We start from the raw sequence: 22788 nt of genomic DNA, 5'->3' as shown, positions 1-22788 counted from the left end.
GAGGGTAAAAGGTCGTTGCCCCAAGCTGGACAGCAACTGGGTTGGCCCCTGTTATGTGGTTGAGAGAGTTGGCGAGGTTGTGTATAGGGTCAAACTGGCTCCCAGAGGACGCACAGTCGTGCTGCACAGGGATAGGATGGCACCATATCGGGGGAATCAGCAGCCCGCCTTCCCCATGACACCCCCCAGGGTGCGGGCCAGGTCACCTCGCCGCAGGAGGACCCCACCGAGACAGCAACAGAATGTGCCTCCAGGAGAGGAGGTGACGCCGCTTGGAGCTGTGGTGCCGAGGAACACGGCTGCAACGACAGGAGCTCCTCTGTTGGATGGTGGAGTAAGGAGGCCACAGAGAGAACGTCGACTCCCGGGTCGCTTTCAGGACTATGCTCTTCCTCAGGGACGAGGAATTAGAGGGGGGGGCCGTGTAGCGACCCAGCAGAACTATGGGGGGGATTGATGGGGAGTTATGGGGGGAAGGAGTTGCCCTAGTTCAGCCTGATAGGCCAGTTTGGGTTATGGGGCGGGGACAGCGTGAGAAGTGGGAAGTTGAGCCAAGTAGGCGCCAGTTCGGGAAATAAGGCAGAGAAGAAGACACGCTCCTACAATCGACCGTTAGCTAATAAGCCACGCCGCTATCAGCGGCAGTTAGCTATAACCCCTTTTGTTGTTTTGGGCACTCCTCCAACCCCGGGGTTAGCCTGTACACTAGGCACAATAAAGCCCGGTTCTCCGGTTAAACGTCAGCTACTCTGTGTCCTCGTCATTCCGCTAGCTAGCCCCCGCGGTGTCGGGCCGTAAACGCTACAATATGTTCTAATATAGGCCTACCATACTCTCTATCATTTATCATAAAGAAGCTAAATGTTCCAGCTCCTTTTGGGTGGCACAAACACTGTTTTCTCTCCTACCTAAATTAACTCAGAAAACCTGTATTTATTTAATTTAAATGTGATATATTGCATTATAAATCTACCTTCAGGAGCTTCCCCACACACATCCTGCTATAATTATATATGCTAAGCAGTGGATGATGTGGAATATGATCACCAAAAATATATCTATTGCAACATTCCTTTACAAATGGTAAAACATCATATTTAATCAACATATTTTATTTTCAGTTTGATGGTCAGTTCAAAACAATGCAGATATAGGCTACCAATCTGCACACACTGTCTGCAGTTTCCCCATAGAATATATGATCACTTGCTCTTTATTACAGCGAGAGGTTTGCTCCACACGTTCAATAAACTGTTTAATTAACTGTGAAAGAGCCAACAGCTCTACTACCCACATAGACCAACACGCTACATTTAAGCCTGACACCTGTTTCCATTTCAGCTGGTGAGAAGCCTATTTGTACATAAATCTGGCACAGAGACATGAATGGCTTCATCCCAGGGTAAGGCACCGGTGCCAAGGCTGCACAGTGAGAAGTGCAGCTTACTGTACGTAATGCCAGCCAGCCAGCTCGTCAGTAGTAAATACAGCGTGTGTGGTGTATGGGAATGTGGGCCATCTCTTTGTGGTGCAGCTTGGCGTAAGGCCACAGGTAGAAGTCGATGATTGCAGAGGTGACGCTGCAGGCCTGTCCGTCTCTCTCCCGCACCAGCTGGCAAAGGCGCTCTTTGATCAGCTCCACGGACCAAATGGAACAACCTCGGATCTCCACCTCCCTCCTGTCCCCCGAACTCAGCAGCTCGCCTGACATGGGGGGGAGACAAATAAAAAACACTCACACACTGTGGTTATAACTCACAATTAAATGAATAGCATACCATTTAAATAGCCACATGTCTAAGTGACCAGAGAAGCAGATGTCTCACCTTTCTTCAGAGCCTGCATTAGTGCGTCAGTGTAGTGTAGCACTCCGAGGTAGACAAGAGCCTGAGGGACCCTGTAGTCTGCGAACATGGTGAGCCAGTCCATGCTAATGATGTCTCCCTCTCCCCTGGCCTCCATGACGCCCCAGAAATCTGCCACCAGGATCTGGGCTCGCTTGTAGAACGCTATTCTCTTCCCCTGAAACAGAGGGGGCAGCTCTGCTCACATACAGTATCTGCCGTTCCACCAACTGTTTATTTGTTCTTAAGCCGTTGCTACTTATTAACAGACAAATGTTCTCACACAAAGATAATATGATGGCAACAATGCATGTGCAAAGAGTATAATTTACTCCTTCACTGTCTTTATAATATGAAGAGAGCATTAGAAACCTTGCCACACTGTCTTTGGCCAGGAGATGGAACTCTCACATCACAATTTATCTCAAGCTCTCAGAATGCATATTCATCTGAGATCACACAAGCTTACTATATACTTTCAAGATGTTAACTAGATTCTATATATTTTTAGAGGACTTTGTATTCAAAGTGTCCGCACAATTGTACAAAGCATTGATTGGAGAACTCTGTGCAGAAAAAAAACTTAAGCAAGCAAGGGTTTTGAATCTGTCAAATTAAAATGATAAAAACCTCAAAGATATTTTCCTTCAAATGTTGCGAAAGTTACCTTTTGATTTTTGTAAATGGACATGTATCCAACAGGAAAGTATTTTCACTTCAGCATTTGAAATGTAATAAATGTATACATATGTGTTAAATGTCTTGTCTGTGACATAGGTGACAAAATAAAGGCGTCCTGGTCTTTGACAAACATTTTGAAATTGTTCAACCTTAAGCTTGGCAAGTCTTGAAAACCTAACATTCCTTAAATGAATTGTAAGAAATATCTTGAACTTTTATCCACTAATGTCCAAACCTGAAATAGTCCACTGTGTTGGTCTCAGCACTCTCTACCTCTAACCTCATATGTAGTTTCATCCCTGTAGGAAGGGATCTTCTCCACAACCAGCTCCACCATTTTCCGGGCGTCGTTCCCAGCTTGGCTGATAAAACTCAGGAAGCTTCCGCCGTTTTCAAGCAGCACGCGGCCACCTTCAGTCAACACCTAGGTGGAATGATTCTGTTCAAATTTAATTGTTATTGATGACTAGGAGGTTAAGAGCTGCCTACTTTTAATTTCCACTACTAATAAAGAGAATTCAGTTCAGCTAATAATGTAACATTGGGCAACAGTCTAAAATCGTAGTCCAACTCACATGAAGACAAAAAAAGTGTGTACACACACACACACACACACACACACACACACACACACACACACAGACAGACACATAGTATACTGTTAAACAAAGCACATGTTCTTGTACACAAGTACATGTGCTTCGTATTTCCAGAGTCGGTTGATTAGAGAGATGAGATGATACATCCTGTCTTTCTCTCCTTATCTGTTTGTCAAAGACTGTTTTAAACAGACAGTAAAAACAAAAAGGCACACATTTCTCAATCATGGCAACAAGGAAAAATTATTGAAGCAACTTATTAATTTTGATGATTGTTACATCCCTAGCACTGTGGATATGTGACATTCACATAATAATGTTAGAACCTGGTGGCGCTCTTGGAGCATGGGCATGGCTGTTTCATTGTCTGATCGAAGGACGTGTCCCAGGTCCTCCAAACTCATCTTAGAGAAATATTTTGGATCAGTAATGGGAATACCTGTGGACAGTGGTGGAGGAAGTAGTCAGAGCCTTTACTTAGGTCAAAGTAGAAATACCATTCTAGTACTTCATTGTATCATATAAGTGCATAATATTTGTTTATGTAACAATTATAATCAGCTAAACAACTGGCACCTAAAGCTGTTGGATAAATGCAGTGGAGAAAAAAGGTAATTTCCCTCTGAAATGTAGTAGAAGAATAATGTATCAAAAGATAAAAAATAACTACTTGAATTAAGTGAGTTATATTCCACCACTGCCTGTAGAGTGCGGAGAAGAGAAGTAGCTTGAAAGATTTATCTTTAGACAGGAATTAGTTAAGAGAAAGAGCACACTCCGGGCTACTAAGATATGAATGTGATAGTCATGCCGTTATATTGTAACGGAAAATGTAACTCCACAGCAGCCAAATCTCACAACCAGCTCCAAAGAAGTAATTTGTTCTCGCTGTCAACCCTCTCAAAGCTAGTTACCTGTGCTTTTCTGAGAGAAACTATTGTAATTATAAAGGCCACAGCGACCACACATTGAGAGCACTATTCCATGAGACATAATTGATTCATTTCCGGAGACATTCACGCTAAGTATGAGTGATTCACAGGCGCACACAGAGCCACAACCAATTTCCCAGCAGTCCAAGTTCAAGTAAAGGGCACATACACAATAATTGGTAATAGCAGTGCACAACAAAGGCACACAGAAAAGGAGGAACAAAAATAGAGAAGTCAAATATGTCAGGTAATACATGGCATTAAAGCGGCAACGAGTAACTTTTAAATATCTTTTAAACAGCCTCATGTTTCCTCTCATAATCATAAATTACCTTTAACAGCAAACGAGACCATCAGTGCAAAGAAAGACGTTTTTATATAGTTTTTATTACTGCATTTGATCTGGTCGTACACCCAGTCCGATTTTCGGTTCACGCGTGCATGCTCTATGGTTACATATCCGTATTGGTCACAGATTTCAGTGTGGCGCAGTTACGCGATTTGAGAAGCCTATCCCTCCAGGTGAGGGAAGGGGAGCGGGAGCCTTGTTTGAGACAGTTGTTTGTCGTCATAATGACTGATAACGGGGCTGAACCATAAAAGAAAAAAAAGAAAATGCAATGAAGAAAAGCGAAAAGGGAGAGTGATAGTCGGGCGGGAGGGCGTTGCCAAGCAACGTATACACAATTTCACGCAGCGAACGTAGACTGCAGTGTTTACTCCTAAATGAATGAGCGGTAGCCTACTAAAACAAAGTTTACTTTGCCTCACCAGCATCATCAGATGACCATTATTCATCTGAAATAGTCATTATTTACAACATAAACACATTACCTCATCGTGATCCATTCTAACTAACTGCCATCTCTTGTTCATTCGCTTTGTGTTGGGACACGGACTCGTTCAGCTCCGTGAGAGGTGACAATGCATCAACTCATTGCAATCAGGTGTGTTTAGCACTTACTGGCATTAGTTGATGCTGTGTCACCCATAGACTCACGGAGCCGAAAAGAGTCCGGTGCCCTCACACTTTGCTTTCAACACACGGACACGCACCATATTGCTTCCTGATTATTTGAATCTGAACGCCCTGCACGAGCTAGAAAACAGCTTCACGACAGCTGGCGTCGTAATAATACTACCGCTTTTGTTCAAAGGTGTCGCCAACGTGCCGACTTACTCGTAGTGGCTTTAACTTTTCTTTACATCACCCAGATTGTTTAAAAAAAAAGTACAACCTGGTTTATTTTCTGTGTACATTTGATGAATCCTGCAAAAATGTCACCCAAACAATTATAACAACACAATTATTTTTATTTTTAACCCAATTTAAATCCTGGTGGTGTAACACCTCGCTAAACCGGCATGCTCACCTTCTTCCATGGCCCTGGCGATGGCGGCACACAGGGTCATGTAGCCAGTGTACTTGGTCCCTTTAAAGGTCACCTCACACTGTTCACTTTCTTTCTCCGGCCAAAAGGAGAAATTCAAGGTGTCTGCAACAAACACCCAGTTCAAAGCCTGAAATGGTGAAAAACACAAACAATCAAGAGGGATGAAAAATAAGTCTGTAAACCCGAGTGTATTTTCTAAAATGGTGTAGTGAGAAAGTAGGCATTTTCTGCACTGGAAACACAGTGAGTATAATCCTCACTTTGGAGCCTACATTTATTTTTTTAGATGATTCACTTCCATGCCGCAATGCCATTATTTTACAGAAATGAAATGCAACTGTGGCAGAAGTATTCAGTGCCTATATTGTGGGAAATATCTTCATTAGTTAGGCTTGATTAGTCAAGATATTGAATATTGAAAAATAGACTAAAAATAGTCCATTGAATAAACAACCTGAATTCAACATTTGCCTTCAGTAATAACAGTACACACAGGTAGTATAAGCAAAATGTAAAAGATAAAAGTAATGCACTCCTCTCGGAGTGCATTATTATAATATTCTATACAATATATTAAATTGTTTGTTCTTTGCCACTAATTAATACATGTAAGAGGCTGAGCATTTTAATGTGCTAATTTGGCAGGATATTAAATCTGGGCCCTCTTGCAATTCATTTGTAAATTTAATTGGAATATATAATGACCCTCTTCATGAGTTGGTCCAGAGAATCATTCCCCCGCCACCTAATTAAGGCAGTATTGCTGTTGCCAGAATACAAGATTGAATGATTCAGTACATGAATGTATAGCCTATGTTACATCTATTTTACTGTGAACTGACTCCCCTGGGGCGAGGTGGGCGCTGGTGCCAATGGATTTCCCTTCTTCCAGCCACCGACAGTCAGATCTTCGCTGTGTCTGAGGTTGTAGAGCATCTCTGCTACCTTCTGCACTCCTTCCTGCTTCACAGTCACGTCCTGACTCCGCTCCGCTATAAATTGCCCAGACTCACGGGGATACAGAGGTGCCTCCATGATGGGGGAACTGCACTGTGTGTAAGGAGAAATGGCATTTGTACATATAAATACATCCACGCATAGTTTCGCGTTTGCAAGTTTCAACATAATCCGGATTTCTGGAGCAGCTTCTAGGCTACAGGAGAGTGCCTGGGTGGGAAGAGGCACGTTTTGAAGTTTTGTCAGTGCTCTTTTAAAACGGAAACACCAATATCCTACATTCATCCCCAAGAAAGTGCCATTTTTAATACGTATATCTTCGCTTTAATAGATAGGCTAACACAATCAAGATTTGAGAGAAGAAATTAAGCAAAGGACATTTTTTTTACGATATAAAACCTTGAATAAGTTTACAGAGTAGGCTACAATAACATCAATAGGCAGGCTACAACTAGTGATTTTAGGGTTAAACCTCACTCTCATAAGTGTAGCACCATTGAAACCAAAAGCATATCCAACCTGCTGCATTATCAAAACCAAAAACTAAACTATATAACCCTCATATGCCTCGGGTGTTCCATCCATCTGGTTTTCATCCAACCTTTCTATGGATGTGTCCCCGAGTAGCCCACATATGACGTCACTACGTTATTTTACCTGACGGTAGAACCTAGTGAACTCACGTTACATATCAACTTTTGTATCCACAAACTCGGAACACTACATAGATAGCTTTCAGGCTACAATGCCCGGTTTCCCATACAAACTTTCCGTTCGGCAACAATTAATTGGTGTGTTCGTGTATAGCCTACAAGAAAGTGTTTGTTTTTTTCAACTAAACTCACCGACGAATGTTGCAAGCGCGGGTTGCGTTCAGGTCATAAAGTCATGCATAAAGTTCAGATTTTACGGTTACATTTAGCTCTGTTTTCCACTACCTGATTTCAAGTTGTTGGCCAATCACTGTCTCCCTTGTGTACGCGTCACTGGTTCATACACCAATCATAATAAGCAAGGAGAGGAGACCGGAAAACATTATATGTCCATGTTATGAACAGGGTTACGAACGTAAGAAAAGACGTCGGACCCGACCATGGTTATGAGTATGCAATTAATTATTAATCTGATATTAAAATGGCATGTTTCGTTTGTATGGGTATCTTGTGCGGTCGAAGCAAGGAAATGGACTATAGAGGCGTGGTAATCAGACACATCCAGTTGGCTATGACGTTATTACACTGGCCGGAATAACTGCGATTCACAGATATTTATCAAAATATTCTTAAAACGGCTTTAAAACACACATTAGGCAATGTTCTGCTTCACACATTTGACTGGAATGTATTAATAGTTTGTGTCTGTCAGCTTGTTGTATATTTGCATTGTGTTTGTGTGCATTGTAATTTTACTCGACATCATTGTAAATTAGGGTCACCCCTCATTTCATCTTTCGACGATAAATAAAGGAAAAATTTAATTAAATTAAAATTTAGTTAAGGTTTTTATTTACAATCCTTAAATCTTACTTCTTCATAGGTGATTCATAAAGTAAGCCGAGCTTCCAGAGACAGGTTTATGATTTAGGAATGGAAGGAAAGATGCAGAGCCCCCGTGAACAATTAAAAACAATTCAGGAAATCAATATTACCTAGGGGGCAAAACCCCTTTTTTTAAAAAAAAACAGACATGGAGCGTTGTAAAAGGTTGTTTTTATGATATCCAGGACCTTCCAGGATCCCAACCTGGGTGGACAACCTGGTCAACAAGCTGCTGGAAAGCTACAGGGGGCCGACATAGAGCAAATCAGAACCACGCGAATGGGGGTGGGCTAATAGGGAATTTTTTAAACTTATAGATATCATTATGAAACTTTGCAAATTGATTACTGACATTAAAACAACAACTTTTCGTATTACAGTATTTTCCCAAAAGTTTGAATAAATATGAACAATCCTCAATATCTTACTAATGATGCGTACATTTGCATATCTGCAAAGTCCCAAAATCTAGATGTTGGACAAAAGCAGAGTCAATTTGTTTTTAAATTTTGAAAACAAAACAAGTGTCCAACTGCCTGAAGCTTTTTCTAATCACAGTTCAAATGTTATCAATAACCCATAGAAAATGAATTCTTTACAGTTTTTTCCAAGTGAATGTCTAGCCGTTTCCTAAAATACCAGCTGGAGACTCCAAAAGGACACTTTTGGTCCATGGCACATGAAATGTAACTGTGTAAAAAATTTATTTTCTATGGGTTATTGATCAAATTTGAACTGTGATTATGAAAGGCTTCAGGCAGTTGGACACTTGTTTTGTTTTCAAAATTTTAAAACAAATGGACTTTGTTTTCTTCCAACATCTAGATTTTGGGGCTTTGCAGATATGCAAATATGCATCATCAGTAAGATATTGATGATTTTTCATATCTATTTAAACATTTTGGAAAATACTGTAATACAAAAAGTTTTTGTTTTAATGTCAGTAAAGTTTCATAATGATATCTATAAGTTCAAAAAATTCCCCATTAGCCCATCCCCATTCACTTAAACAGTGGTTCAGATATGCTGTCGGCCCGCTGTAGCTTTCCAGCAGCTTGTTGACAAGGTTTTCCACCCAGGTTGTGATCGTGGAAGGTCGTAGATGTCATTTTTGGTGAACAACCTTTTACAACGCTCCATGTCCATAAAATCACTTTGCCCCCTGGGTAATAGGACTGTTCAAAAGGTAGCCACATAGTTTTTTCCAAGTCAGTCATATTAGTATAATTCTTCTTGACACTGGAAATTCACCACAAGCACAATATTGGGTTTATAACCAATGCCCTTATATGTACCATATCCATATGGTACCCAGGAATGAAGACAAATGAATATTTAACACGTATAATCGATTTGAGTCCTTAGAGCAAAACACATGTGAAGTTGTGTTTTCCTTTCATTGTAAATTTGGCTTTAGCAGGTGTCAGCTTCAGCTGTTTTGATGGACTTTTGTACATTGTCTTACAACATTTTCAACAGAACTAACTTGAGAAAATGTCTTGATAGTTGTATCTTTAAATATAACGTGCATGAAATGGCAGCTGGAAAGTCACCAAATCAATCACTTTTAGCCCAAATGCCACCAGTGAACCTAATCAAGCTGCGATGATTTCAACGAAAGAAAAAGAAAAAAGGTCAATAAAAATGCAAATTGCTTCAGTAAAAAGTGGCACAATCTTTATTCGTTTTACAATTTGACAATGTGAAGTCTACAGCATGGAGAGCAAACAAGTGTTGAGTACAGGAAAGTACATGGACAAAACAGATAAATCCAATATCATTTGTCAAATGGTCAAATCTCCAATAAAATGTCAAAACAAATCTCTAGCTACTTGTTTCCAATAGTTAGGAATTACTCAAATTCTTCAAGATTTATTTCATCACACAACTACCATTGTATTCCGATATTGATATTCTTTCGAATAAGACTGTCCTGTTTCGGGTGTGTACAAGAATCCCAACATAAAACATCCCAAAATTCAGTCTGAATGGTAAAATTTCCCACTTCTCTCTAAAAACAAAAAGTAAATGGTTCTATATGAAATGAAATGTTGCTTACATTCTGTTAATGTGGTACAACTGTGTGTAAAGGGACAGATATAGACAATAGTAAGCACACCAACCCACACACGCCGACATGCGCGCGCGCACACACACACACACACACAGGAAAGGTTCAAACCAGAGACACAAACATACACATACAAGCCATAAAAAACAAAACCACCAAGAAAATAAAGGTTATGTTTATTTCTGTCTGTCAGGAGACTGAAGAATATTTTGATAGATGTGAGTGTTAGAAAAAGAAAAGAAAAAAAGCGTGTGTATCTGATAATCTAATGGACTACACTTTTAAAATGCAGAACATCTAAATTCTTCTTTTATGCACAGGAATGTTGGACATTTATTTCATTAAAAAATACAAAAATAAAATTCAAAAAAGACACCCACAATCCAGAGCAATAGTCTGAAGGGGATATGTTGGAAAGAGGAAGAAAGGTAGAGGGGGTGGGGTGGGGTGAGGGTGTAGGGGTGGGGGCAATCTGAGTCTGCTTCAATCTGAGTCTCCTGGGTCTACAGCAAATGACCAGAGTACTGCTTCACACTGAAATAAAAAGAGTGGGAAAATAAATAAAATACGCCGTAAGAAAAATGCAATTCACAAGTCGATGACAGTGTTAATATGTAGCTTTATCATTGTGGTAGGATCAAGTCTCGGGAGGGAAAGGATGTGCAGGCAGAGCGGGGGAGAGAGAGACAAGACAGCGGGTAAGAAAGACAGGCGTAGAGGAAGAGAGGAGGAAGTCATAGACGTGACGAAGGAGAGTGAGGAAGAGGAAAAAAAGAGGGGTGTGGTTAGTCCTTGTGTCCAAGCAGGTGCAGCACACTGAAGGGGGAGGAGAGGAAGGAAGAGGGAGGCAGGATTAGATACCATGGCAACACACTACACTACTCATGACAGCTGTATTAGCATTCGTGCTCGGATAGCATCAACAAGGAAGTAGTGTGTATTATACGTGCCTACTGGTTGCCAAGGGAGACAGAAGAAGAGAAGCCTGTGCTATTTGGCAGACTGTGATTTGTTGTCGGTTGATCTAACTAAAAACAACAAAATCACTAGTCTTCCACACAGCAGCAGCCAGGGGAAGAATCAATCCACTCCCTGCTTCACAGTGAAACGGCTTAGATGGCAAATAGACATTGTTTTTTATTCTTCTTTTTCTACAAATAATATTCAATGGACAAATGTGATTGGCAAATAAACATGTCAATCACATTGACCCTTTAAAAGATATATGTATAAATAGTCAGTTTGTCTACGCCTTCACAGCCATTTCATGCAAGAGGAAGGTTTGAACTAGTTGCAGGTTGCATGGGAAAGAAAGGAAGGGGGTTAGTGAAGAAGAGACAGCAGGCAACAGAAATGCATAACCCAACCAAGAGTGGGTTAACTCATGTTAGGATGCAATTCCAGAAAGACGTTTATGAATTTATAATCTTAACAAAAGTAACTATAGATGTGTGGTTCAGTCGGTTGAAAAGATGTTATGAAAGTATACTTTTAGTATTCTCAGTATTGTCTATTTGTAGTTTTTTTTATTACATGATTTTGTTTGCATGAGTTCACAAGACTGCACTTTAAGTTATATTGCATCAACAATCTTTTTATGTAGCAAATCAATAGATGTGAGCTCACTTGTTCAACTAGGCTGCTGCTGATTCATGGATCTAATAGGGCGTAGGCTCTGTCAGAACTTGCCTGTTCTGTAGAAGGTATTGGGCGTTCTGGATCTGATCCTGGGTGCCAACAATGGTGATGATTCGATCTTCAGAACCTTCCAGAGGCTCATCGATCTTGATGGAGGCTCCAGACTCGTGGCGGATCTGTTTGATACGCTGGCCTCCCTTACCAATGATAGATCCAGCCAGCTGTCGGCGGGGTAACAACAAGAGAATGAGAGGGGCGGGGAGGAGAGAAATAACAAGCATATGGAGAAAAATGTTTAGGTAATGGAAACACGTGCTGAGAAATATAAAAAATCCCAGAGGAGAGGAAGGAAATATGGTTTCAAATATAATACTACTTTTGTAATACTAAATATAGAATACTGTACCAGTCACATAAACAAATATGAAAAGTAAACATGACAAAATAAAACTAATGACAGAGTGCAGGTAATGTGATCACAAAGGACAATGTAGGGTCTTACTGAACCTTCTTTTTGACTTGAAAACTGATATTATTTTGCTAAGCCAGTTTGTAGGGTATGTTGCTGTCATTTACTCACATCTTTAGGGATGGTCACTTGTGTGGTGATGACAGGGCCACCCATGTCATTGTAGGAGCCACGTCCACCTGATGGCAATTGGGAAGGGGAGAGGTGAATACCAAAGCAGACAAGCAGGGAAAGAGGAGTGTAGAAACAGAAGCAAAGAAAGTAGAGCACTAAAAATCAATACTTGTCTGCCAACAGCATTACACATGGCTCAGCAAATTTTCCTAATCTGATAGATGAAACATGTGTAGAGACTGACCTGACTGGTATCCTGTATCCCAGGAGGAACTGTTGTCTGAGCAGGAGAAAAAAAAGAGCAAGACACAAAACAGACTCAGTGATTAACATTAAGACTAAGGATTTCTGTGATTTTTATAAACAAATTTCATTAGCTCTGCCTGCCATCTTTAGTTTGTAATAAACTGAAATAACTTAAGTAAAATGTTATTCCATTATAGTCTCAATAAAAAGCCCTCTGCAAACTAAGAAGCAAGACACTTTAATGTGAGCTGCCATGTTGTCACTGTACAGATTGCTATTTTGTCTATGAACATAATATTCAGATAAAATGCTTGACACTAGAAGGAAAAGAACACAGAGGCCTGCACGCTCCTGCACATTAAGAAATATCCCTTGAACCATATTCATATAATGCCACAAAAAAAAAAGAGGCTTAGTACTTACCATATCCTCCTCCACCGCTCTGTGAAAAACAAACGAACACAAACGGGTTACATACAGTACAGCCGATTCCCTTAATCTTTTACAGATCCCATGCAAAAGGTACAGAGGATTGTAAGCACAAATGTATGGATGATGTAGCAGCCACATCCATGGAGTAGACTCAACTAAAAGCCACCCAGTTTTCATCCATAAGCCAGACTCCTCCTCCCACCATCCCCCCTTCCCTTCTCTCCTTGCATCTCCATCAGCCCCCATTTTCACCTGCTATTCAGCTGCTGCTGTCACCAGGGCAACAGGCAATTCAAAAAGCTGTTGCTGAGCAACGGCAGGCAGTATCCTGCCAGCTCTCAGAGAGGGAGAGAGCGAGGCAGAGAGCGAGAGAGACCTTCCAGTCCGTCAACAAAGCATTATTATTGCCTAGCAACCAAGCATGGCCACAACCCACCCTCCCCACCCCCAACATCATCCCTCTCTTTGCAGGAAAAACAGGCTGGCCGTGAAAAGTACACAGTAACAGGGCAATTATAGCTGATTATTATGGGGTGTCTCCGGCTGTGGTGATTATGGTCATTTGGGGAGAAGGCCATGCATCCAAAACTAGTAGCGTTTAGATGAATTTGTGCCCTTGGATGTTCACATGAGTGACCGGCTATAGTTGTATTGTCAATAAACCACTAATATAATTACAACACAATGGCATATTGTCTAGTGCTAGGAGCAACAGTAAGCTGTCCTGGGGACGCTGGCGCCCAATGAGATGCTACAATGAGTGCAGAATGCAGTTAGCAAAGGGTCACTAACCATGTTATCACTGTAGCGATCCGGTCTGCCTCTTCTGTCACTGATGATGAGAGAGTGCCATAGAGGAAGGAAGATGGGGGGGGGAATAGACAGACAGAGAGAGAGTGAGTGGGAGATGTGGGTGGAGGTGGAAAGAAATAGAAAATGCTCACAAAAAAAGCTTGTCAACATTCCAAAGGAAATTTCTGGTCTAGGTCAAACTGCACACACGCTGAGCAAGATTACAGTATAAACACGTTTCTTCTCAGCCATCTTCCCACACAGTAACAGGAACAGCTCTGACAGTGTTGTAGTGAGAGAAGTGACAGGTGGTGGTGATGATGATTAGAGCAGAGAGCTGCTGCTCCCCCCCAAAAAAATGGAGCTCAAATTAAATAATTAGCTGAGAAAATGTGTTCGGATTTAATATCATATTCTTTCTGTCCTGTAGAACATACATGCTGGATGTTACTATCATTCCTCAACATAACTTCATTTTACTTGTCTCCTTTGCTTGACAGTTTCTCTTTATATTGGTGTCATTAAGGAGGAAGACACTAAGAAATATCACTATTTATCAAGTGTCTTACAAGAATTCTCTGACAACATTTATATCAGTTTGATTCCCATTAAAATTATTTTGCGGACAGATGACACTAAACCAAGGCCAAGGCCTTCTGCATGTGTAATATTCTTCTTCTCAAAAAGGGCTGCATGCATTCATATGAAATTGTCCATGTGAGAAAAAATACTTCTTCAGTTACAATTCAGCTTGAGAAAGCATGCCGTTTTTGCAGGGGACTGAAGTGACAAATGACAGCTTCACCTCAACACATGACCCTCATACACACCACCACAATGCATTCTCTCAACCTGGGCTTTATCCTGGGTTATTAAAGGAAAAATACAATGTTACTGCAGTTCGCTACAAGGCACTCCAAATAAGTGGGATGAGAACAGTTGAATGGTGATCGGGGTCAGGGACTTATGCAGGCAGGGGCACTACAGGCAATCTTTTTGTAAGGCAGAAGTTAGTAGTGAGACTGAGTTAAGGGTATGACGAGGGCAAATGTTGACAGAGTGTTATTTATTTTCTTCCAAGCCACGAGAAGACATGGAAAACCAGTCATTCAAAAATTGTAAATAAAAATGTTGTAAGGCAAGGAAATATGGGACTTGTAGGAATACCTCAACACTTAAGACTTCATTTTAAATCAATAATGGCCAATCATGTCACATTTTAATCCAAAGGAAATGTTGCTGAATACATGTCAGCACTAGCAAAGGACTTATTCCTCATGAAGACCAAAGAGTGAAAAGCTACTCTACAGGAAGCCTAACCACCCAATGATATTAATGAGGTATCTCTGTTTCAGTGAATTAACGTTACATAGCACCTACCTAGATTGCGGGAAGTGCAAGTTATATTAAATAAGATAATTTCAGAGTGTCAAAGTATCCCTGTTAAGATAAGTAAGGAGGTTTAGGCAAGAGTTTGGGGACAGAAACTTACTTTGACCTGTCATCTGAGCCACGGTACGAGTCATAGTAACGATCATCTCTGTGGGCAACATGGAGATGGGAAAAAGACACACACAAACACACCCAGACACACATTGATGAGCACATACAATTAATGGAATGATAACCATGAATACAAATGTTTCCAGAGGGGTGTATAGCGTGGCACTGGATTACAGGTAGAAAACTGGATTCAGTTTATCTTATGAATCAGACAATGTTAAGCAAAGACGTTTAGCAAATCTCATCAGAATGTCCCTGAATGAAAAAAACAACAACTGAAGTGGGATTAAGCTTTATATGCAGATGCAGGAAGGAAAACACAAGAAAGGCTCCTCTACAAGAGGAACTGCACAGAGTGTGCCTAAAATATCAAACACTCAAAACTCAAGAGGTTAACAGGAGTTAAAGGACTCAACTTCAAAATGATGAGTTGGTCCATGCAGTCATTTTGCACTACAGTGTTCAGCCCAACAAAAAGGTTTGTACAAGATTGTATCTGTATGAGGCATTGACAACATTCCCATTGTAATTTAACTAATTGTAATCTGACTTATGTTTAGAAATAATGACATACATGAAAAACCTTACACAACAGCCTTGTGACAGGAGCCATGTTTGGGCATGAGTAAAATTAGCAGGAGAGTGATAGAGTAAAGAGCAGCCAACAGTACATCATTTATGTTCATAGCTTACCCTCCTCTGTGTGGGTGTCCCATGGACATGTTGCGTCCACCACGGCCACTCCCTCTGGCGACCCTAGTGGGGTGTGGTGGGGGCGGCCCTCGGCGTGGGCTCATCTCTTCATACTCGCGGCGGGCTGGAGGCATAGGTCCTCGTGCCCCTCTGCTAGAAGGCATTCTGTCAAAGCCACGGTCTCCACCACCACTGGACCTGCCCCCGCCGCCGCCCCCGCCCCCACGCATTGGGAACCCTCCTCCTCCTCCTCCTCCTCCCATAAGCCTGCGGCCGCCTCCCCTCTCTTCAAACATCACAGTGAAACCACCGTACTCATATGTTTCATCATAAAAGTTGGGGTCGTAGGGCTGTGCACGACCCTTAATGGGAGCCTGAAAAAGATGATACAGGAAGATATACAAAACTGCTGTAGGACTTTTAAAATGTCTAACTTTCAATAATGCCATACAATATTCCAAATGTCAAAGTCTTGCTGAAAGGACAAATGTTTTGAGGTTTCTCCAACAACTGACATTAAATATTCAATTTGAAACCATCTAGGCATCTTCTATCAGAAAAAAATATTCAATACGATTTAATTATTTTAAAGTGTAAAAGATGACTAGCCACCACAAAGGCCTCTCCCCATCTGTCAAAGATACTTACATCAGCAATAAGCTCCAGCATAGTCTTGATACACTCCACCACTCTCTCAGTTTTACCTCCGACCAGCACCACCCGGTCCGTCGACTGAGGACAACACTCCTGGAACAGCTTGATGCTGGTCTTTGTGTTCTGGAGACGCATTAAGACACAGGCACACATAAGGGGAACAGAAGGACAGTAAACTAATTCAAGATAAAGCAGCTGATTCTAGTTCCTGGGTACCTCCAGCTGGGCTTTATCCAGTCATTTCAGGGAGAGTATTCTTGTTAGAACTGAAAAACTGATGACAGAAACACATGTACCTCTCTGAGCTCCTTGATCTTTGCTCCCTTCACACCGATGATGGAGCCAGCCAGGCTCTGATGGATCAGCAGACGCAGCTCACAGTCAAAATCCATTCCATTGTACTGCTGGTACTGAATGAGACATTTGGAAGTTTAACACTCGATGGTCTAAGGATAGTGTGTGTCATATGCTGAACAGATTGCAAAGCCCCTCGAGGAACATTTGTGATTGATGATATTAGGTTATCAAGATAAAATGTTGCCATGATACAGTCTAAATAATTCATTCAAAATCTCAAACCTCCAGAGAATAATTTCTCTTCTATTTCTGGCAAAATCCTCTTCCGAAAATGCGAATAATGTCAAGTTAGTGTGGAGGGTATGAAGGTGAATGTAATTATATCGCCCCATACCTCAGATAACAGGTAGCATACATTTGTATTGTGGCAGAAAAGGTATGAACAGTTTTAGTTTAATTTTAATTAAACTAAAATGTCTTACATTTTTCCAACAATTGAATTGAAGATTCAGGCACACAGCAACAGTGTCATACAAAGTCTCAAAATAGAGGTTAAATTACCGTAAATAAATAGCTATAAAACTAAAGCACATTAACTTGTTTTTTTTTCACTCCAAAATAAATAGTCTAGTAGACACAGATTGGTTGAACTTGATGTAACGAGAAAGAAAATAAGTTAAACAAGTCCTCACCTCTTCAAGTGTTGGGATAATCTTCAGCATGATTTCTCCAATTGTCTCGATGTCTGCACTGATGCTCAGGATGCTTCATATTTACACACCAATGATAAGGCAGAGCACAGGCACGCAGAGAGGGTAGGGTTGGGAGAGCCAGCAAGGCATCCCAGGAGGGAGGGAACAACAATTCAGATTAGAAAAAATCATGACATCCCTTTTTTTGCCATAAATAAAGTCACACCCCATTTAACCAACTCATTCCTGAGACTAACAGCTAACTGAACTGCTGAGGTCCAGTGTTTTACTAAACTTGTCATGGTATGTCATCGATAATTCAACACTGTAACTGGGGAAAAAAGCTAGTACCCAAACAATGCAATGGAAAGAAAAATATTTTGTCCAGAGAAAGGAAGAAAAAAGAGACAAAAGAAAAATGGGACCCAAAGAAAAGTGACTGCATTTGGTGACCACTGAAGGGGCAAGACAGGGAGGGTGAAGCCTGAGGAGGATCTGGCAGGATAAGGCACTAATGGTGCCAGAGACAACTCTAAAGTCCTATAGTTTAGTTTGGTGGATGCACACCACAAAGATTTTGACTACAAAGACCCCTATTAAGGTGCCCAACACAACAACTATGATGGATTAGGTAAGACAGAGAAAAAACATAAATCCTCTTATTTTTTATCAGTTGTAAAGCGACTTGGACAGCTTTGTCTTTAAATAAATTATGAATATAATCTTGTTGTCTGCACCCACCTAGTGGCATAATAAAATGCATACAAGAAATGTACTGATCAAGTGAACTTAGGCAAAGTTTGAACATGGACATAGCATGGTAGAAAGCTGAGGAGGAGTAACTGAGAAGATTATACAACGGAAAATGGGAGTTTGCCACCGCTGGAGATGATGCTAATTAGGGGGATGCAGAGATGAGTGGGAGAGAGAAATTATTTGTACTTCCAATAGCTCCAGCAATCAATAACCAAGTTCAGATGAAGCAGAAGACAGGAAACAAACAAACAAACACACACACACACACACACACACACACACACACACACACACACACACAAAACACTTGAGTCCTAGCTTGCCTTTAAGAATGGACAGACAACCTGATTCTATCAGTATAATGAGGGCATCACAGGGAAATAATGGGATGGTGCGAGAAGCAGGTGAGCTTATGAAAAAAAAAAGAACACCAGTATATCCACTCTGAGGGAGGAGGGGGGCTTGGGGGGAAGTGAAAACGCGAAAGATAAAGAGGATAGATAAAATAATTAATGAAAAAGGAGGAGAAGAAAAAAAACACGGACACATTGCACAGATTATAGCAAAGATTTCAAAAGACAGAGGCAGATTGTTGAAAAACCCTGACAACACCAGCCTATGTTTCAATGTTGACTTGACTTTAAAAATGGCATATAAAGGATGTTGACATGGCTTTAACAGGCAGTTTTGGACATGAACGCATTTAGGCATTTTGACTCAGGCTAAAATACTGTGAGAACAGGTAGATTAAAATACAGTGACTGGACAGAGGCAGGATGGCTATTTATTATTCATCTTTTTTTGTTTGTTTGACCTGTAGTCAGGCAGTGAGAGGGAGGAGCTTAGGGACATACCGCTCAGGCCCACTGCTGTCTGGGACTGACACACTGGCATTGTACTGGGCGTGGCATGGGCAGGGGCCAGGGCCATTCGAGCACAGATGTCAATCAAGTAAGGCGCCCATTTAGGGACAGGGCACGATTATGGACAGGGCCAACCAGGGTGTCAGGTGGGCGGGCGCAGGAGGGGCCATCCAGAACATGGGCAACAGAGGAGGAAGTGGGCAAAAAGTCAACAGTAAAATAATAAACAAGGGAGAGGGGAGAGGGAAGAGGAATACATTTTAATATACAGGCTCTACACTGTTCAAATGTGACTTTAATTTGTTTCTCTCAGAGATTGGTTTGTCAAAGAGAGAAAAGGAGAAAATGTGACATTGGAAAATGGGTAATGGCATATTAAGAACATGAGTTCAATGTTGGGGAATAGACCAGAGACAGTGAGAAAGAGGGGTAGAACAAGTTGTGGAGGGCTAGAGAAAGAGGCAATGACATTGAATGAATTAAGAATTTGCCAGGTTTCGTTAACACTTACAAAAAACATGTTACCCTGTACCGCAGGTGACCTCATGAACACTGCACAGTGCTCATAGATTTATATTAACAGCTGTGTAACAATAAATAATCAATAGGGAGAAACAAATTGACTTGAAATTGGACTTTTTTTTCCAGGGGCCAGTTTAGCTGAGAGAGTCACATAGTGTTTTAAGCGAGAGAGAAAAATAAACGATAAAACCAAAGGGTTGGTCAGAACATCGCATGAACAGAAGGCTAATATCAACGCAGGCATCAGCTACCCACACCTCTTGTTTACACAAAACATTGCTTTCCTATAGGGGAGGCCGGGTGGTTGAGAGGCTGATCACCAGTGGACAGAAACATTTATAATTATAACTTCTAGACAATTAAAATTCAGGGTCAATAGAATAGATGTACTCACGTCTGTACGCAGGGCTTTGATGTTTTTTCCAGCCTTCCCAATTACAGCTCCTGCATTCTGAGGATACAGAGAAGACATAATAAATAAGAAAATGTGAATTGTGGTACTGCAATTAAAAGATAAGGTGCAAGAGAATATCATTAATCAACAAAAAAAAATATGAGCAGATGAACACCTTCGTTAAAAGGGTGGAAATCAATTATTCAAAAATAGGCAGAAATGTGCTCAGGGCAAATATAAATGAATATAAAAAATCCCTGCTGTATTCTATTAAAGGCGCGCACAAGAGGAAGAGATAAAAGTCACAAATATCATGTAACGGTTCAACATGTAACGTGAAATGAAAGGGGGAGCTGATTTACTTTGCTCTGCAGGAGGATGCGAAGCTCTACCATCTCGTCAGAGTTTCTGGAGCGCTTGAATGATGTCTGCTCATCCGCATCCTCAGCAGGGCGCTTACCTGGCATAAGGAGATAAAAACACACACTAACAAACCTGCATACACAACCTTCCACATGATAAAACACAAGACAGAGACCACAGAAAGGACTGAAGAACAGAATCAAAAGCCTTAAATTTTCATATTATGAACTAAATCTACACAGATTACCGTGTACAGACTAAGAGATAAAATTTGTTTAAATTTTCAATAAAAACATGGAACACTATTTTTGGAGTAGTGAAACGAGTGATTATTCAAGAGGAATACCAAGTGAAAGATATTGATCACGAATCACTTGCACTGATTTCCAAATTCAGAGCTGTAGTAGTATTATGCTACAAACCCACTGCAATTGCTATCCTTTAATTACAATAGACATATTTGATGAACACATATTTGTCAAACCTGACAAGAAACAAATACATTTAGAAAAACATAACTACTATGTAAATAGATAAGGTTTTGTACCGTTAGACTCTGTGTTGCTGAATGAAGACTCTTCTTGTTGTTCAATTTCTGTGTCCATTGTCCTCTGCCAGTGGAAGAGTTGTGGTTCGCACCTCGGTCCGGAGAGCTGACAGCGGCAGCAGGGAGAGAGAAGCAGAAAACTGGCCCCTGTGAGCGGTGGTTGGCTGTCAGCATTGTGAGAGAGGGAAAAAAGGGATTAGACAATTGATGCTGCATGCTGGCGATCCAGCTATTTAAGAACCAGGGATGACAAGGAGAGAGAAACTGGCAGAAAAACGACACTCACCAGTATTTATTAGAGGGACACGGGTGTGATGATAGGCGGAACTAAGTCAGCAAGGACCAAACAGCTGCTGCGACCTGTAGGGGAGGGAGAGGCTAGTTACAATATGGAAATGCAATGCGAAGAAGGCTCAGAGAAAGCAAAGTTTGAAACGCGACCCAGTTGTGTTCACATAGATTTTCCTCCCATTGTTGTGAGTGACTGATATGAACATTACAGTTCGAATTTGGCGCATGTTAGAACATCCATCCATCTGAGCATTGAAGATCATTAACATTACTGCTTCAAATGTTGATATTTTTCCTTATTTGGCAAGTCATTTTATTTCAGTTCACACAAAAGAAAGATTAAAGCCATTTATAATGTGTCACTTTATTGTTGCAACGTGCTCATATTGGATCGTACCGTGCAGATCTGCGTGGTGTTCATGCGAGAGTCATTGGTACATCGTATGCTACTCATGAGAATAATATGCAACATCAGAAAGCGATGGATAAATCATTTCATCAATGTCTTAGCATTGTATGACATTAGACAGATTTGTTTAAGACATTAATACCAGTCAAGGCATTTAACGATCTGTAGGAACCCTGCGTTAGAAGGCACAACATTATCGCAACATGCTCAGGAGTGTGTTGGGGTAAAGAGAGAAGCGGGGTGAAGGCAGAGCGCATGCCGCTCCTATAGATACATGAGTATCAATCAGAGATGAACGAAAAAACGAAACGATGAGATTTAAGCTAACTGCTATCTTTCCCAGAAAATAACACGGCGGTCGAATTGTATATTCCAATCAATAACTGATCAATCAATGATATAAATTAAGCATGATCATAGTAAAATGCAGACCAAACAGAAAGGGAGTTAACTTGGCTCCATTGCAGTTCACATATCGGCCGTTGGCTATGCTAAGCTAACTGGCCTGGAGGGAGGGGGCTGCCCTAGCTACGAGCTTCGTCGTTTAGGTTTTCAATCGGAAAATGTTCACAATACATCGATACTTTCTCTTTTTAAAAGTGTTAATCGGTTCTCACGAGGAACGACATTGCGTTTCGTCAATGTTCTGACGCGTAGTGGGTTGACAAAACATTCACAATCGGTCAATGCAAAGACGAAGCCCGAGTCATTTGAGCTAGCAGCTAGCTCATTTCGCCATGTTGCCATAATTTTGGTGTGGCACAAGGGGAGCTAGCCAGGCCAGCTAATTAGGCAGATAGGCACCGGACACTACTTATTAGCAACGTGACTGCTGAATACGTATTTATTGTGTAGTACATGGTCGCTTTTACCGCATTAAGCTCAATGTGGCAAGAAAAAACAGGACAATAGCGTCAAAACACAAACCTGTAGTACAACAATTCGCTCGTCCTCTCGTCCCCCTTCCTTCTCTACCTAACCTGGATATGTACGAGTCAATCTGAAGCGTGGTGATTGGTTGAAAGGAAAGCCAACCAAACAGGCGTGAGTTGGTATTGGCTTGATGAGACGTCAATCACATGAGCTTGGCCTTACTT

General features: G+C 41.1%; 2 protein-coding genes across 4 annotated transcripts; both read right to left on the bottom strand.

The window, feature by feature from the left end:
• Positions 1–1132: 1132 nt before the first annotated feature.
• On the bottom strand, positions 1133–7340 carry qng1 (Q-nucleotide N-glycosylase 1). Of its 2 annotated transcripts, none has more exons than XM_080049327.1 (7): positions 7253–7340; positions 6300–6500; positions 5430–5580; positions 3451–3563; positions 2806–2949; positions 1827–2022; positions 1133–1704 (listed from the first exon to the last, which is right to left on the bottom strand). In XM_080049327.1, the coding sequence occupies exons 2-7, from the start codon at positions 6483–6485 to the stop codon at positions 1475–1477; spliced, it is 1020 nt and encodes a 339-aa protein (XP_079905453.1). In that variant the 5' UTR covers positions 6486–6500; positions 7253–7340; the 3' UTR covers positions 1133–1474. The 2 variants fall into 2 exon arrangements, with proteins under 2 accessions (XP_079905453.1, XP_079905454.1); XM_080049328.1 differs by having other exon boundaries at positions 6300–6495.
• A 2267-nt stretch (positions 7341–9607) lies between these two features.
• On the bottom strand, positions 9608–22695 carry hnrnpk (heterogeneous nuclear ribonucleoprotein K). Of its 2 annotated transcripts, none has more exons than XM_080042837.1 (17): positions 22619–22695; positions 21278–21351; positions 20992–21155; positions 20444–20541; positions 20082–20138; positions 19157–19200; positions 17547–17619; positions 16854–16967; positions 16552–16680; positions 15904–16277; positions 15200–15247; positions 13708–13747; positions 12907–12925; positions 12482–12517; positions 12235–12302; positions 11643–11875; positions 9608–10550 (listed from the first exon to the last, which is right to left on the bottom strand). In XM_080042837.1, exons 3-16 carry the CDS (start codon positions 21047–21049, stop codon positions 11675–11677), a joined length of 1359 nt encoding a protein of 452 aa, XP_079898963.1. In that variant the 5' UTR covers positions 21050–21155; positions 21278–21351; positions 22619–22695; the 3' UTR covers positions 9608–10550; positions 11643–11674. The 2 variants fall into 2 exon arrangements, with proteins under 2 accessions (XP_079898963.1, XP_079898962.1); XM_080042836.1 differs by having other exon boundaries at positions 11706–11875.
• Positions 22696–22788: the final 93 nt, after the last annotated feature.

Source organism: Ammodytes marinus, assembly GCF_949987685.1.
Source record: "Ammodytes marinus genome assembly, chromosome: 2".
Classification (NCBI taxonomy): Eukaryota; Metazoa; Chordata; class Actinopteri; order Uranoscopiformes; family Ammodytidae; genus Ammodytes; species Ammodytes marinus.
Note: the sequence above shows the minus strand (reverse complement) of the source record. Positions and strands in the feature narration are given on the sequence as shown.